Source organism: Tupaia chinensis, unplaced genomic scaffold, assembly GCF_000334495.1.
Source record: "Tupaia chinensis unplaced genomic scaffold, TupChi_1.0 Scaffold000680_1, whole genome shotgun sequence".
NCBI classification, from domain to species: Eukaryota; Metazoa; Chordata; class Mammalia; order Scandentia; family Tupaiidae; genus Tupaia; species Tupaia belangeri.
In genome coordinates, this window is record NW_006160204.1 from 3,039,680 (window position 1) to 3,054,367 (window position 14,688).

Genomic DNA, 14,688 nt, shown 5'->3' on the forward strand with positions numbered 1-14,688 from the left:
GGGAGAACCTATTTACAGGGCTTTTGCATTTGATAGAGATGAGGGCCCCAACGCAGAAATCTCCTACAGTATTGTGGATGGCAATGATGATGGGAAGTTCTTTATTGACCCTAAAACCGGCATGGTTTCTTCCAGAAAGCAATTTACAGCAGGGAGTTATGACATCCTAACGGTAAGATCTGACTTCCAGCAACATTAATAAGGGCAGGGTATTACTTTCTTATTCACGTATATTCCATTGAGTAATACATCTTTAGAGAAAGAGTATAGCCACACAGCTATGGAAGGCTTCTTTCTGGGAGGCAAGTACAGGTGAGAACTCTTGTTTGTTTCAGTGATATTGTTTAATGATGAGACAGCTTCCTTAGGTTGTGTCCTGTCAGCATTTCCCTTATTCCCAGGCCACAGCCTGTTCTAAACATACTTAGCCACCTTTCTATAGCCATAAATCATCCTCAAGGTACTGAACATAGATATAAATCAAGGGTAAGGTTATGTCAAAGTAACATATCCCATGACATATCACTCAGTGTGCCCTTAAAGTCTTCCCAAAGTAAACAACTTTTGTAACTGTTGACAATGTGATAGAACATGAACTTATCTATGTAAAATGCAAGGCAAAAATCACATCTATATTTATTCTGTAAAAACTGAGAAAAGTAAAAAGTAAATTTTTCACTAAGTTAGAAAATTAAAAATAAAAATAAATGTAAGCACCATCTCAGGTAGAATTTTAAATTCCCATATCAAAGGTGCCAGTGTTTTCCTTCTATCCCCAACCATTTTAGACATATGTCACCTATGCCAACAAGGGAACTGTTCATCCTTACAAGGGATGGACACTTTTCAGAGTCCCAAAAACTAACCAGAGTTGGCATCATCCACCACCCTTCTCTTTGCACTAAGCCTTCTCTGCTGGATACAGACAATTTTTTATTATTTTGAGGAGTGGTCTGAGTCTCTTGATTTATCTTTTCACACTTACGGTCTAGACTTGGGTTCCTTTCCCTGATCAGTAGCATCCAAAACAGAGGGCGGAGCTCTGTTTCTATCATTATAAGCTCTGATACAACATGGGCTACCGAAGCTGTGTAAGACTTGCAGTTGGGACATCTTTGAGGTCTGGTAGACTATCATGGATATTGAGAGTGCCCTACCCAGATCCCTGTAACCACACTGGTTCATCTTTCTCCCAAGTGCTGTGAGGGCTGCTGAGGGCTCACAGCTGCCTTCTTTTCCAAAGAATCATCTTTGGCTAATTCTTGACATAAGAGACTCCACATCCCACTCCAATTCTAGCAGACCACAGCCAATGACTAACTGACATCCAATACAAAAGTCCAAACCCCTTACCTTAAGGTAAATCCAACTCTGAGGTACAATTAATGATTCAGAACCCATGAAAGGTGAGATCTTGGTTAGGGTCACATCCTTGCTTAGTACCTACCCTTATCCACCCTGACCCTTTACTCCCTTTCTCCTGAGATTATTTCCCCAAAACACAATTTGTACTGTCTCATCTCCTAGGAACCCCTTGTATTTTCGAGGGTTTTCCATCTCACATGAGTTTTCCAGGCCAAAACCATCATTCATAAAACCATAGCATAAGGATGCTATATGTCACTGTTTTCAAAGGCTATAATTATTATTTATGTGTTCAAAATGTTATTTTAATGCAATATGTTAAATATTTTGAAAATGTGTGTGTATAAGTATTATACACAACACATTATACACAACACATATATTTGTATACATGCACACACACACACACACATATATATATATATATATTTTTTTTTTTTTTTCCTGTTCATTGGACTTTGTGACCCTCTCATTCCTGTCCAGGACACTATAGTTGTTTAGCCTGCTCAGGTGGGCAAGAAAACAGACATACTTTCCTCGCCCTTATATCAGCTGACCTATGAGCACTGTTCTCCCCATCACACTTCTCCCAGGAGTCCAGGCTTTCTCAAGCGAGTGCTCCTTCACCCGTTCACAGTTGGCATAATGGCCAGCTCTGAGGCCTAATGACCTTAGACCCAGTTAGACCAAGGCTGCTGCCTTTCCCACACCTATTCCCATCATCTTTCTGGGATACTGTGTGAGTGGAGTGCATTTCCAGAAAAAAAGCAGAGGGAAAGTAAAACACCCCTCCCCTAAAGCACACACACATCGTGTAAATAGGTATCCCCCCCAACATGCACAGAGCATGTAAATAGGGATTCACAATGCGCTTGATTCCCTTTCAAAGGTCACCACCAGAGGCCATGCTGTAAGGAATCAGATGAGCTATTCCTCCTCAGGTAACTATCATTCATGCCCATAAAACACTACAAAGTGTAAGTTCAACTTTTGTTTTTCAAGGTTTTAGTATCTGTAAAGTTGGTGGTGGTTCAGTTCAGCCTCTGGTGAATATGGTACGTGGCTTCCACATGACTGGGTGATTTTCCCTTCATTCCTGAGTCTATTTTCCCCAGGTCTCCATTTTTTACTTCCCCTTACCCACACTGTGATGAGGATGGACCTTGCTCAGTGACTTATGAGTGACAGATTCAAACTTGCACAAGGATCGAAGCTCTAAGACATCTTTCTGTGTTCTCTCCGTGTGTGAGTAGATAAAGGCAGTGGACAACGGGCGCCCACAGAAATCCTCTACAGCCCGCCTCCACATTGAATGGATTAAGAAACCACCCCCTTCACCTATCCCATTGACCTTTGAGGAGCCATTTTATAACTTCACAGTCATGGAAAGCGATAGAGTCACCGAGATTGTGGGGGTGGTGTCTGTGCAGCCAGCAAACACCCCTCTGTGGTTTGACATAGTTGGTAAGTTCAAGTCTTGCAGAGCAGTATCAGACCATGTAATAATTGACTGTTTAGAACTAGCAAAAACAAACAAACAAACAAAAAACAAACAAAAACAAAAACTAACAATTAAGCACTAAGATTAAAAGATGTATAGTGCCGGAATGCAAAAGAGCCAGTAAAATGAATAATCGACCTATGCTTTCGTTCCAACTCTGTAGCTAAGCTGAACAGAAAGTGCTCTCTGGCTGGATTTTCCATAGTATGTTATTTACTGCAATCTTAATGTCTTTCTGTGTGTCATTTAAATCCTATTGTCACACTTGGCTAATCTCATTTCTAAATGTATTGATGGTACTAGACTTGCTGTCCTTCATTTCTCTCTTTTTCTTCACCTTTTTTCTGCATTCTGTTCTTTTTTTTTTCTGCTCCCGACTGCCCTGCTTCAAGGTGGCAAGCATGCTCGAGAGATGTTCTATATTCTACAGACAGCTTGTGGGCAGAACTGTTCAACAGAAGGTACCCTTAGTGCAAACACATTTGCTAAAATACAGCTATCCAATCTGCCTTTTACGGGTTTTTTTTTTTTTTAAGCAAATTGAATTACATCTTTCATAACTGCCTGTGACAGGCTGAACTGCAGCCCACAGATTTCATAGATGCCTCTAACAGCTATTGCATTACTTGTATCCAATGACTCCTTTGTTTGAGGTTTGATGGGGTATGGATTTGGGGAGGGGATTGTTTTGATTTTATTTTTTCCTTTGCTTTTGAGGTATGTGGGCTTTTTGTTGTTTTTGTTTTTTTGGTTTTTTATCATTTTGTAGGTTGGTTTATTTAACTGGGCCTTTTCAAATTGAAAAATAAATTAAAGTGTATTGCAGCCCCTCTGTTGTGCAGCAGTGGTGCCATTCATATACCAAAAGCCCCATCAGGAGAGTCCCCTGGCTGCTGTCCACAAAAAGAAGGGCAGGAAATGGAACCTAGATATATAGCCAGTAAGCCTCCTGTACACGCCGAATAGAGAAAGCAGATGGGTGTGTGCAGGACAGGCCTTGGGAGCCAACCTTTAAATTCCTTGAAAGAAAGCAAGCCAGCATGCCAGGCTGCAAAACGAAAGGACAGAAAGTACCATGGCCCTAGGCAAATGGGCAGAGAGAGGTGCTAGAGAGGAAATGAGTGTGGGGGACCTGGAAACAAAGTGGGCTGTTGCTAAGAGGAGGGAGAGGAGAGTGCGTGCCTGCTGGATCTGATACTAGTTGAGCTCAAGCTGACTTCCCACGCTTCTCTGTGGGAGGCAGGGAATCCGGGAATCTGAGAACAAGCTGGTCTGGGGGAATCATTTCCTTCCACATGTCTCTGCCTGGAAAGGATGGCCAGGAACCCTCCTCTCCTCCCAGGAATGGCTGGGTCTGGAGAAAGCATTTAGAACCTTCCACATCTGTTTTAATGAGGCACAGAAAAAGATTGCCCTGTGGCCTCCAACCAAAGCTCAGTAAAGTCCTCTGAACTCCCCCCAAAAAGAAAAGGCTTATTTTCTATATATTTCACATTATGGAATGATGGTAGAATGTCTTTGTTTTACTTCATTGGCATTACTCACACCACCCATACACATGACTATCCTCATTCCAAGTCTTCAATTCCTTCATCTCCACTTAACACATTTGACATAGAATCTCTTATGATCTCTGAAAATTGTCTCTACTTCTTCCTCTTCTCAGTTATTTTCATCCTATTAAGGTATTATCTGATTAAATTTCCTCTTTCCTAGTACAACGCATATTTATCATCTGGTTGTCTCTGCAACCACTTTTGGTTCTTTTTTTGGTTTTTTGGTTTTTTGGGTTTTTTTTTTTACTAGCACCCCCAATAAGAGTCACAGAAAATGCATTTTTGTTTCAACATGTGTCCCTGATACTGGGGCATGTGCAATAATGATTTATTTTAAATAGTCCTAAGATAAGTGCAGTGGAAACCAAATAGGCACCGGGAAGCCTGCTGTGTCATCCTAAGCAATGAGATGAGTTACCCTCTCTCCTCAGCAACCAATTTATCTCCTCTGCAGGCTTATAATGCGTCTTCTCCTCATTTCATGGTTCTGCATGCATCATCCCAATGCACAGCATATTCTATCTGTGGGCTCTGGGATGCCCTCATGTGTTTTCTTCTTTAGAAATCCTACAAGTATAACCTTCTCTGATGCCCATTCTGACTAGCTTCTGACCCTGGTTATCCAGGCTGGGTTTGCAATCCATTCACATTCCTGTGAGTATGTATGATTACGGAGGTAAGCGTGCCTAGTAGTGGAGCATACAACCTGACTTGCAAGTCATTGTTAGTACTGTTGTATGTTCTCATTTGTGTTTACCCTATCTGCCTTCTTAACCCCAAGGTCAAGGCCCCTATCTCCTCATTCCTTCTTTCTGCCAATATTTCGGTAGCTGTCTACCTAGGGCAAATGGAATAAACCATGATGACCGATGGAGATGACCCAGGCAGCTAGTGTGTTAATCCTACCAGTGCCTCCTGGGGCCTATCCAGGGTCAGTGTGATCTTCCACTATAGTCTCCGTCAAGGTAACTTCAGCACCTTTGACAAAATGAGAATTATCAATGGACCAAGAAAAGAGGGATGGTCTATAGATGAGAGCCTTCCTGGAGAGCCTTCCAGACTGTTCCAGATATCAGTCAAGGAATCATTATCAAAAACATGGCATCAGATTTCATGTTGTCCATCTCTGAGTTTTTGAATGCACCATTCTTGCTGAATGCTCTCAGTTTCTGTGCTCTGAGAAATTCTTTCCGTGATGACCTACAGTGTTGTCCCTCTCTGGATGCTTTCGTCACAGAGATTTCACTGTAAATCTAGAAACATCTAGCCAAATTTCTTTTACAAATTGAACTCACTGGGCCAAATGCCCAAACAGAACATGATTTTATTTCCATTCCCACATCCAGCCAACAGCATCTTAAAACGCCAACTCTTTTATTTCACCTCAGAAGTAAAATCCTTTCCCCAGGTGCTGGTCGCTTTCAGTATCAATATGGTTCCTCTTCTACCAAATCTCCCTTTTGAAAATCTTTCTAATCTATCAGAGCTATTTTTCCACAATCTGCTGACAACATCATTCCCCTTCTCTAAATACCTATTGTTTTCTTTATCATATTCAGATGTTGCATTTTTGCTTTCAACCTCTCTTGCTTAATATGTTCATGGAAACTCTCACCTCTTTATTCTTTTTTTCCTTACCTAAGCATCTTCTTTGGCTAGGCTATCACAGAGTGGAAAGGGAGGGGAAAATGCCCCTCAATGCTTAAGAGACGTCAAAGCACTCATGACAAGAATAGACACACAGCATGTAATGTCAGGATTAGGACTTTTCCAAGGGGAGGCAAGATTTGGTTCCATTACAGACCTAGTACATTCAGACACCTACACAGACATGAGTTATAGCAAACCCAAGGGCCTGGCCTGGTCCTTATGGTTTACAAATGTGATAACTAATGAATTCTCATTCAGTAGGCAGAAACTGTGTTTCTCACAGGAGGCTTTTTTCCCTGAGACTATAGCCTCCACCATTTCTAAACCTACCTACTTCTTATTTAACTGCATTTCATTTTTTCCCACTGTGATATAAATTCATAAAAACTATGTAGTGAATAGCAATTTGTTCCCAAGCTTGGACCTTTGCACCAAGGATCTGCCTACCACTTTGGGAGTGCCTCTGAAGAGATCACTGCTTAGATGTCACTTAGCTAGACTCTCTTCAGCTTCTAGAAGCAGAAGCCCTGCTTGTAACAGAGTTTAAAAAGCTGTAATTAAAAAGAAATCTAATAAAGTTCAGCTGCTCTGGTGTTTAAACAGCCCAACGCACAGCATGTTCTTTCTCTGTGTTAAAAGAGAAAGAAAATGAAGGGAACAAAAATAACCCATAATCCTTTGTGGCTTTATCACATATCTTCACACTTCTCAGGAGACTGATTTCAACTCAGCGGCTCCTTGATTTACATACTCTCTAATGTGCACGCAATCTGGTTTACAGTTCAGTTCCTGTATCTCTATGCTGATGGCAAATATTTAAATTGTAAAGGCCACTGTTACTACACACTCCAGACAAGTCCCTCATTACCCGCAGTTTGATTGGGTACGGGGTTCTGCCTACTATTTTCCTTGTAGTTAGTAAGCACCTAAAATATCTTCATATACCTCACACAATAAATAGAGAGGAGAAAGACTGTTCTTTAAAAATAATCCTCTGCAGGCTAGCAGGTGGGGTAGTGGTTGAGGCACTGGACTCCCACATGGTCAACTAAGGTTTGAGTCCCGGACCTGGTGGCTTGCTTTCTCGCTCCCCCTACCCCTCTGGTGAGCACATGTACCCTGTAACAAATTTAAAAACAATAATAATGATAAATATTTTTTTAAAAAAAGAAAGAAAAGAAAACAACACTCTGGTGGTAAGTGGTAGCACATAGTCCAGCTCTAGCTGAAATAAATTGCCATGTTGCAAACACATAAAAGCCACCTTGGCTTTTACTTTGAAACTGGTTCCTCTGGATTCTGGGTCCTTGGTTGCTGCAGTCCCCTAAGCCTTGCCCATCCTTTCTGAACCTTGTCCCCAGTAGAGCTATCACTTATTTAAGGTTGTAGGAAAGTTAACTATCAGTGGCTTGTGCTCTGACTAGAGTTTTAGCATCTCTGGACCTTCCCTAAGTAGGCGCTATATTTGATCATAAAACTTTCACACCCTGCTGAGAGAAACCATATCCGTGTCTCATTTCTAATACATGTTTTCCTATGTCAGGGTGACTCTTGCTCAAAGTCAGTTGACATCGAATGTTTCACTTTTCCTATTCTGCCTTCACTCCCTAATTTGATTCCAAATAGGCCTCATTCTTCTCCATAGCAAAAATCTAGTCCATATAAGAGCACATCTGAAGAGATTATAAGAAAATAGCAAAAAGCCTAGAAATACTTCATATATTATTATATTAAGAAAATGAGGACTGGTTCCATGGCCTCCTGGATAAGGCAGCCAGATTCCATTGGGTGACCACATGATTGGAGTCCCAGACCCAGCAGCTTGGGAAACACACTATACATGTGTGCACGCATGCCTAAAATCCTGAAAAGAGGGAGAGATGGAGGAGAAGGGATTGCGGCATGACCTTCCCCATAGGGATGCTTTCCCCTTTCCCTCTTACTCTGTGTCTCTCTGGTGAGCAGAGGTGTCCTCGAATGACAGCAACAAAGTTAATCTTAAACTAGATTCTAGAAGAGATTTTCCTTCCTACCACTGTTTCCTGACCTCCACTGGGTGTCTCTTGCCTTTCATATAAATAATCCTGTTAAGCCTGGTACTGTGCTTGCTTCATTCCAAGGCAAAAATAATTCATAATCAGACCATAACTGGTGTTTAACATTCTTATTTAAGTTCAGTGTACATGCTGAACTTGAATGAACAGCTTGTGTATGACTCCCTTAATTCATTGAGATTCAGCAGCTCAGTGTTTTGGAAGCATCTCACATAATACTTCCCCCTTGGTGATTACTAGATTTGGGTTGGTATTTTTACAATTACACATGGAGTGGAATGGAATCATATGCTAGAGGAGGGACCTGGAAGCTTCTCTAAAGGGGAAGCCATGCGATTTTTATCACCGATTCTCTTTATGAGAGTTGGTAACACTTCATACCCTTCTTTAGGGAAAAGCTTGTCTAACTCACTCATAGAAACCCAGTGCCCTGCTGTCTAGAACATTCTAGCAGTAGCAACTGGCTCTAAATATTTTCATTTCCATGTCCCATTTTTAAAGCCTTCAAGAACATTCCTACTTGCTATGTTTAACTTTAGAGTCCCATAGAAATCCAACGTGCCTCTTCTGCTCTTACTTATTCTATTACATCTGTCTCGGCCAGAAACGGTCCAAGAGCAACGTCCCTAATGTGAATCTGTTATGTGGGCTGTTCACAACCTCGCTTTTAACCATCTCTGCCGCACACCCCTGCAGCAACGCTCAGGCTGTGACTTCTCTGATTCCCACTCTGTTGAAACTCAGACCAGCTCGGCAGTGTCCCCCCTCCCCCATCTTTTGTTTAGCCTAATGCTGCTGCACCAAACACACCCTGGCTTTGCATGTTCTGTTACTGGCTCTGAGGAAGCACACCTGGTTTAAACGGAATGCTGCTAGTGAAAATGGACTCCTTGCATTTGATATTCTCACCCCGAATGATTTGGACATGGTTTTCTATGAAAATGAAGTCACCCTTCAGGCTAAAAGGGAGCCTGAAAAATGAGGCCTTGGGGAGAGATACGGAGTCGTTTATGAAATGGGATGCTTAAGTGGGAGGTTATAAAATGGTGTGAGAGTTGATGGTGAACTGCTGGTCTAGATTCTGTTTCCCTTGTCAGAAATTCATTTTAAAACTCAGGGAAGATTTTGTTTTACATGAAATCTTGGTTTAACTAGGAACAAATGTCCTGGAAATTAATATCAGAGGCTGCTAGCCAAATTGGTAAACTGAGAGATACTTTATAGGGTCTGTCTCAAGTGTTCTTTGCCCTGTATTTCCAATGCGTATCTCCTTTACCCTTTAAGGGCTTTCTGGTCTAGAGTATTTGAAACACAAAAGGTGAATGAGGGAGGAACATACATACATGCACAGGAGAAACAACTGTAAAAAACTAAAAGTAGCCAGAAATGTCATTTGATACCAAAAACAACTATGAAACCCCCAAGTAGTTAAGATAGCTGAATCCCACATACCCAACTGCATTGTTCTAATCCCAGAACTAGAGACTTGAAAAGAATACCAGGTGCATGTGCATGCATGCTCAAAACCCCAAAAGGAGGGAGAAATGGAGGAAAAGGGGTTGCAGCATGGTCATCTCCCATAGGGGGTGCTTTCCCACTTTCCTTCTTGCTCGGTTCCTCTCTCTGGTGAGCACATGTGTCATCTGGCAAATTCAACAATAAAAGAAAAAAGTCTAGGAAAATGTACGCAATCTATATGCCATATATAAAATATGTAAATTTTATGCCATTAAGCACATGAAATGAATATGTATTTTTGTATAGATGCTGAGGAAAATGTGATTCTAACTCAGTGAGACAGAGCATAGAGGATTGCCCTATTTAAACCATAAATGAAACAAGGAAATCTTTGCTTGCATGCTCTCTAAATTTATTTTCATTAACTCTTCAAACTGCAGCAAACTAAGAGTTTGCAATCTTCATAATTTCTATTTTGCCTTGACCTACAAACTTCCACCTTCTAAAATCATCAACATTGAAAAAAACGGCCAACCCCCCAAAAAATCATGCTCCCCAATTGAAGAAAGTAAACATCTACGTTAAGAAAACGCCCTAAAAGTGATTTTGAAAGTGATTTGAAATACCCACCAGAAACAGCTTGAGAAGTTGCATTCTCATCTATCTTTCCATGCAGGTCTTACAAGACAATTTCATGTCCCTTTTTTGGAAAGTGCTCATGGCAAAGTTTTTGGGTTTTTTTGGTTTCTTTTTTTCCCCCCAGAAAGTAGCAGTGAATTGCAAATGATTTGTCTTTGCTCATAAAGATGGTTATCCAAGACACTTGAATCAGCCTTCCTTGCCATGTCACATGCTTATCAACTTGAAACGTCCTCTTTGAATAAGAAATGGTATCCTAAGGCTTCCTTCCCTTTTCAGTCTAGGCCTCCTCCTCCTCCTCCTTATCCTAGTCTTCAAAAGATTTTCTTGGAGTTAACATTTAGTGCTCCTCAGTAAATCAATTAAAGATATTAATTGGAAGATGAGTCTCTTTTTAGATGAAATTTTTGAAAAAGTATATAATCTTCGAGCAATTCTCTGGTACCCCCGTATCTCCATAACTTTAATTAAATGTCAAGGGCAATTATGTTCTCTCTAGCAATTAAATCATCCTAAGTGTATATGACAGCTGCAAGCAATAATTATTTGAAATATATATGACCAGGGTTTGTTTATTTTTTTTTTAAGTAAGTCATTTATTTTGTGTCACCATACACCAAATTCTAGTAAGTCAGGTAAAATTCTCCTTTTCCTTAACTCCTCTGCCCTTTTATACAATAAATGTAATATAAAATTGTATTGTTCATTGATCAGAAAAATGATATGCAAAAATTAAAGAATGTGAGCCAAACCAACATTTTTAAATTACGAAATTTGATAAAGGTACTGTCCTTCATGCTGTAGTTAAATAGAATTGCTGCCCAAGAACAAAATTATCTGATGCTATGAATTTTTAGTCTAAAATAGGTAGTTTATGAACGTACACTGATGTTTAATTAAAATCATTCCAACATTTATACCAGTATCTTCTCTCCCCCTTTAAAAAACTCTTTCATTTTGGGAAGATTATAAAGCACAATTTGGTTCACAGAGATGAAATCATCAGCAATCATTTCAACAGTGGCCATGTGGTTTTATACATATCATTTGCAGATTATGAGTTATACCTGGCCCCAACGGGAAAATGTAAAATTTTCTAAACTTTTACATCAATTGTTTTACATAAATCATTTTAAACTTTTACATAAATTGTTCTATAAGTTACATAAGCTGATGTTTTCTACTTCTTTCCCAATATCATTTTATGACCCTTTCTTAAACTTTCTACCATTTTAGGAGAAAAATAACTTACACTATGAAGATAGCAAAAATAATAATAATAATAATTCTGTAAATACCCCAACTGGCAGAAATGGAATTTTAATATTAAATTCAGTTGTTTGCTTTTTCTTACGTTCTCGAATTTATCATTTTATTTCTGACATCAAACGGAGGGAATCTGAATTTTACCACCCACACGTTTACCATCAATCCTGGAATAGATTTTAAGTGTCTACTCATTTTTATTAATAACTTGATTGTATGTTTATTTAGATTTTAATCTACTTTGGAAAAAGCAAAAGGGTCAACAGATTTTTAGCACAGACGCCACAAGGGATTGAAGGGCCTTTAGCTTTCTAAATATTTTATAGAGTCAGTTACGCTTCACTACTCCAACATTACCGCTGAGGTTTTTCTTTGCGATACATTCTTTTGTCGTGACATTTGCTATGCATAGTACAGGCTGTGTTTTGAAATATAAATTAAGTCAGAAGTAAAGCGGTCCCATTTAAGATGTACAAGATTGAGCCACAGGGGTGTCTGTCAAAAAATATTTCTATGTAAGAACTCCTTTTCAAAGATACATGCTTCAATACATGTAATAACTTCTCAGGTATGCTAATTTTATTTTGTTTCTGTGAAATCATCAGGGGGGAATTTTGACAGCTCTTTTGACGCAGAGAAGGGTGTTGGGACTATTGTCATTGCAAAACCTTTGGACGCAGAGCAGAGGTCCATCTATAATATGACGGTGGAAGTCACCGATGGGACAAATCTCGCTGTCACTCAGGTGAGATGTTAAATTCCTGAATACCAGGAATAATGAAAGATCTGCTAAGACAGGAGTGCAAACCAAGAAAATAATGCACTGCAAGGGGTAAATTATGTCTGTGGATTTCTAATGTTTTTAAAAAACCTTTCTAGAGACCCACCTAGAAAAAGGATATATTAGTGGTATCGTATAACTTAACTACCTCTTTAGAGAAATTGTGATTGTTCATTCGTAGAAGAGTGATATGCATTTGTTTCCTGATCATTTACTGTAGATTTATCTCTTTGAAAATGAAATGAACTTTCCTCACATTTACAAAGAGGAGGGCATCTACTTTGTCTGAGTTAACACACTGTGCTATTTTTTTGCCTCGTCTTTGTTTTAGTCACAGAAAGAGCTAGAAAATACCTAAAGAATCCAAAATCACTTTGGAGCTAAGATAAGCTAAACAGTATCTATCCAAGGTCAGTTGGCCTTGAGAAAGGACTAACTCCCATTCTAGCCTTGATGCCAGTGGCGTTTTTTTGTTGTTTTGTTTGTCTGTTTTTTTGAGAGGTTTTTGCTATAGGCACATGAAATCGCCAGAAAGACAGAGAGAGAAAGCAAGAAATCATCCTGGGGGGCCGGGGGGGGGAGGAGGGGGGATGGACACACCGCAATCTCTTCTCCTCTATTCTCCTCTAGGGATCTTGGGCACGCAGGCACACACACCCCAGGGTGAGTTTAAGCCACTGGGTCCAAGACTCCAACCGCAGTCAACTACAAGGGAGTCCAGCGATGTAGCCATTACTCCATCTGCTAGTCCCTGCCAGTGGTTTTTTATCCTGGTTGCACAGCAGAACCCTGAGGCTGTAGTGGGAAATTACACACACGTGTTACTGGGCCCTACCCCCAGAGAGCCTGTGTGATTTCAGGAAGCCAGAGTTAGGATTACTTCTTTTTTTTTTTTTTTGGAGAGGTTTTTGTTATAGGGCGCGTGCGCTTACCAGACAGGCAGAGAGAGACAGAGAAACAGAAAGTGAGAAATCACCCCTCAGGGGGGATGGCCACACAGCAATCCCTTCTCCTCCATTCTCCTCTCAGGATCTTGGGCACACACGCACACATGCCCGGCGTGAGTTTTAAGCCACCGGGCCTGGGGTGCAAACCACAGTCGGCTACATGGGAGTCCAGCGACATAGCCATTACGCTAACTGCTGGTCCCAGAATTACTTCTTATTCTCTGCTTTTTGAGTGCTTATGAAAGGACATTGCAAACCAGGAAGAGGAGAAAATCTCTGTGCTTCTCACATGGCTCAGTATATCTAAGTAAAATGAACACAATGGTAGATATCAACATGAGGAAGACTTGCCCTAGACTGAAGGTGTTTTATTTGTCTGGTTTTGTCTTAGCACCACAGTCCTAGGCCAGGTAGGCAGAGAGCAGGCACTCACACGTATGCTATAACCTCTCTCTTCCTCCTTTGCTCCCTCTACCCTTCTCATAGCCCCAAAGGCATCAATAATTGACAAGGTCCTCTTCCCCGCTGAACCTCATGTGTCCTCAGAATCCTTCTCAACACAATGCTTCAGGAAATAAAGATGAAATTTTTGTCAACCCTTAAGTAAATAAGTGTTGGTTTACTTTAAATAAAGTTTTAAATATGATATAAGCTTTTATAAATATGTACTTTTAAGCGGGGAGGGAGGTATTTCATGTGCTTGTCTGGCCAGCTGCCTCCTAGTTTGAAGCTTTTTCAAAAATATGAGACTTGCCTTTGAGTGTATTTGTAATCATACAATGGTGGAATTCAAAGGAATCAGCAGAGTTTGTTTTAGCACAGTCCCTTTACTTTTTGTTCCAATAAACTGAAACCCAGAAAGGACAGTGATTCACACATAATAAGGTAGCCAGGGTGTGATCATTTCTGCTCTTCCAACCTGGGTCCTTTCCCAGTGCCTAGGAAGACTATGACCATGTTTGCCTTAAAGAGTCCCACTCATACCTATTGCACTGACATAGGTATTCATAAACTCCCATGCACTCTTGAAATTGCCCATTATGACAGGAAGTTATATGGTTACCCTAAAATTCTATACCGCTTCAGAGTATTTTGAAGACTCAAATGTACCATAGATATATATGGGAAGGACCACGTCTGAGATCCTAGGAAATCACACAGTCTAAAAGCCCTAAAGATTAATACCAAGCAACTCCCCTGCAGTGTTGCTGTCTTTAGCACTAATGCACTTGAAATGTGAACTTAAAGTAGACTTTTTAAAAAAATGGATCATGTCTCAGTGTATCCAACCTTGAGTTTTTCATGTCAGTGACAATGTAAGACATATTGGTATAAGACACAAAGCATAGAACTATATCCATTCCCAGAATTTTCTGTAGGGTTTTATACCAGTTAAATTAAATAGGATTCAGTGTCTAGAATGTTATTAATACTTATTAAATATTTTTAGAATGAGTGAATAAATAGTAGA

General features: G+C 40.2%; 1 protein-coding gene across 1 annotated transcript in view; it reads left to right on the forward strand.

Annotated features, from left to right (window-relative positions):
* FAT3 (FAT atypical cadherin 3) overlaps nt 1-14,688 on the forward strand; it is a 595,653-nt gene that overhangs the window by 439,378 nt on the left and 141,587 nt on the right. Inside the window, 3 exon segments of the mRNA XM_027776536.1 lie at nt 1-172; nt 2,619-2,829; nt 12,095-12,234. The exon segment at nt 1-172 is cut by the window's left edge and continues 29 nt beyond it. Of these exon segments, the coding sequence (XP_027632337.1) occupies nt 1-172; nt 2,619-2,829; nt 12,095-12,234 (523 nt within the window).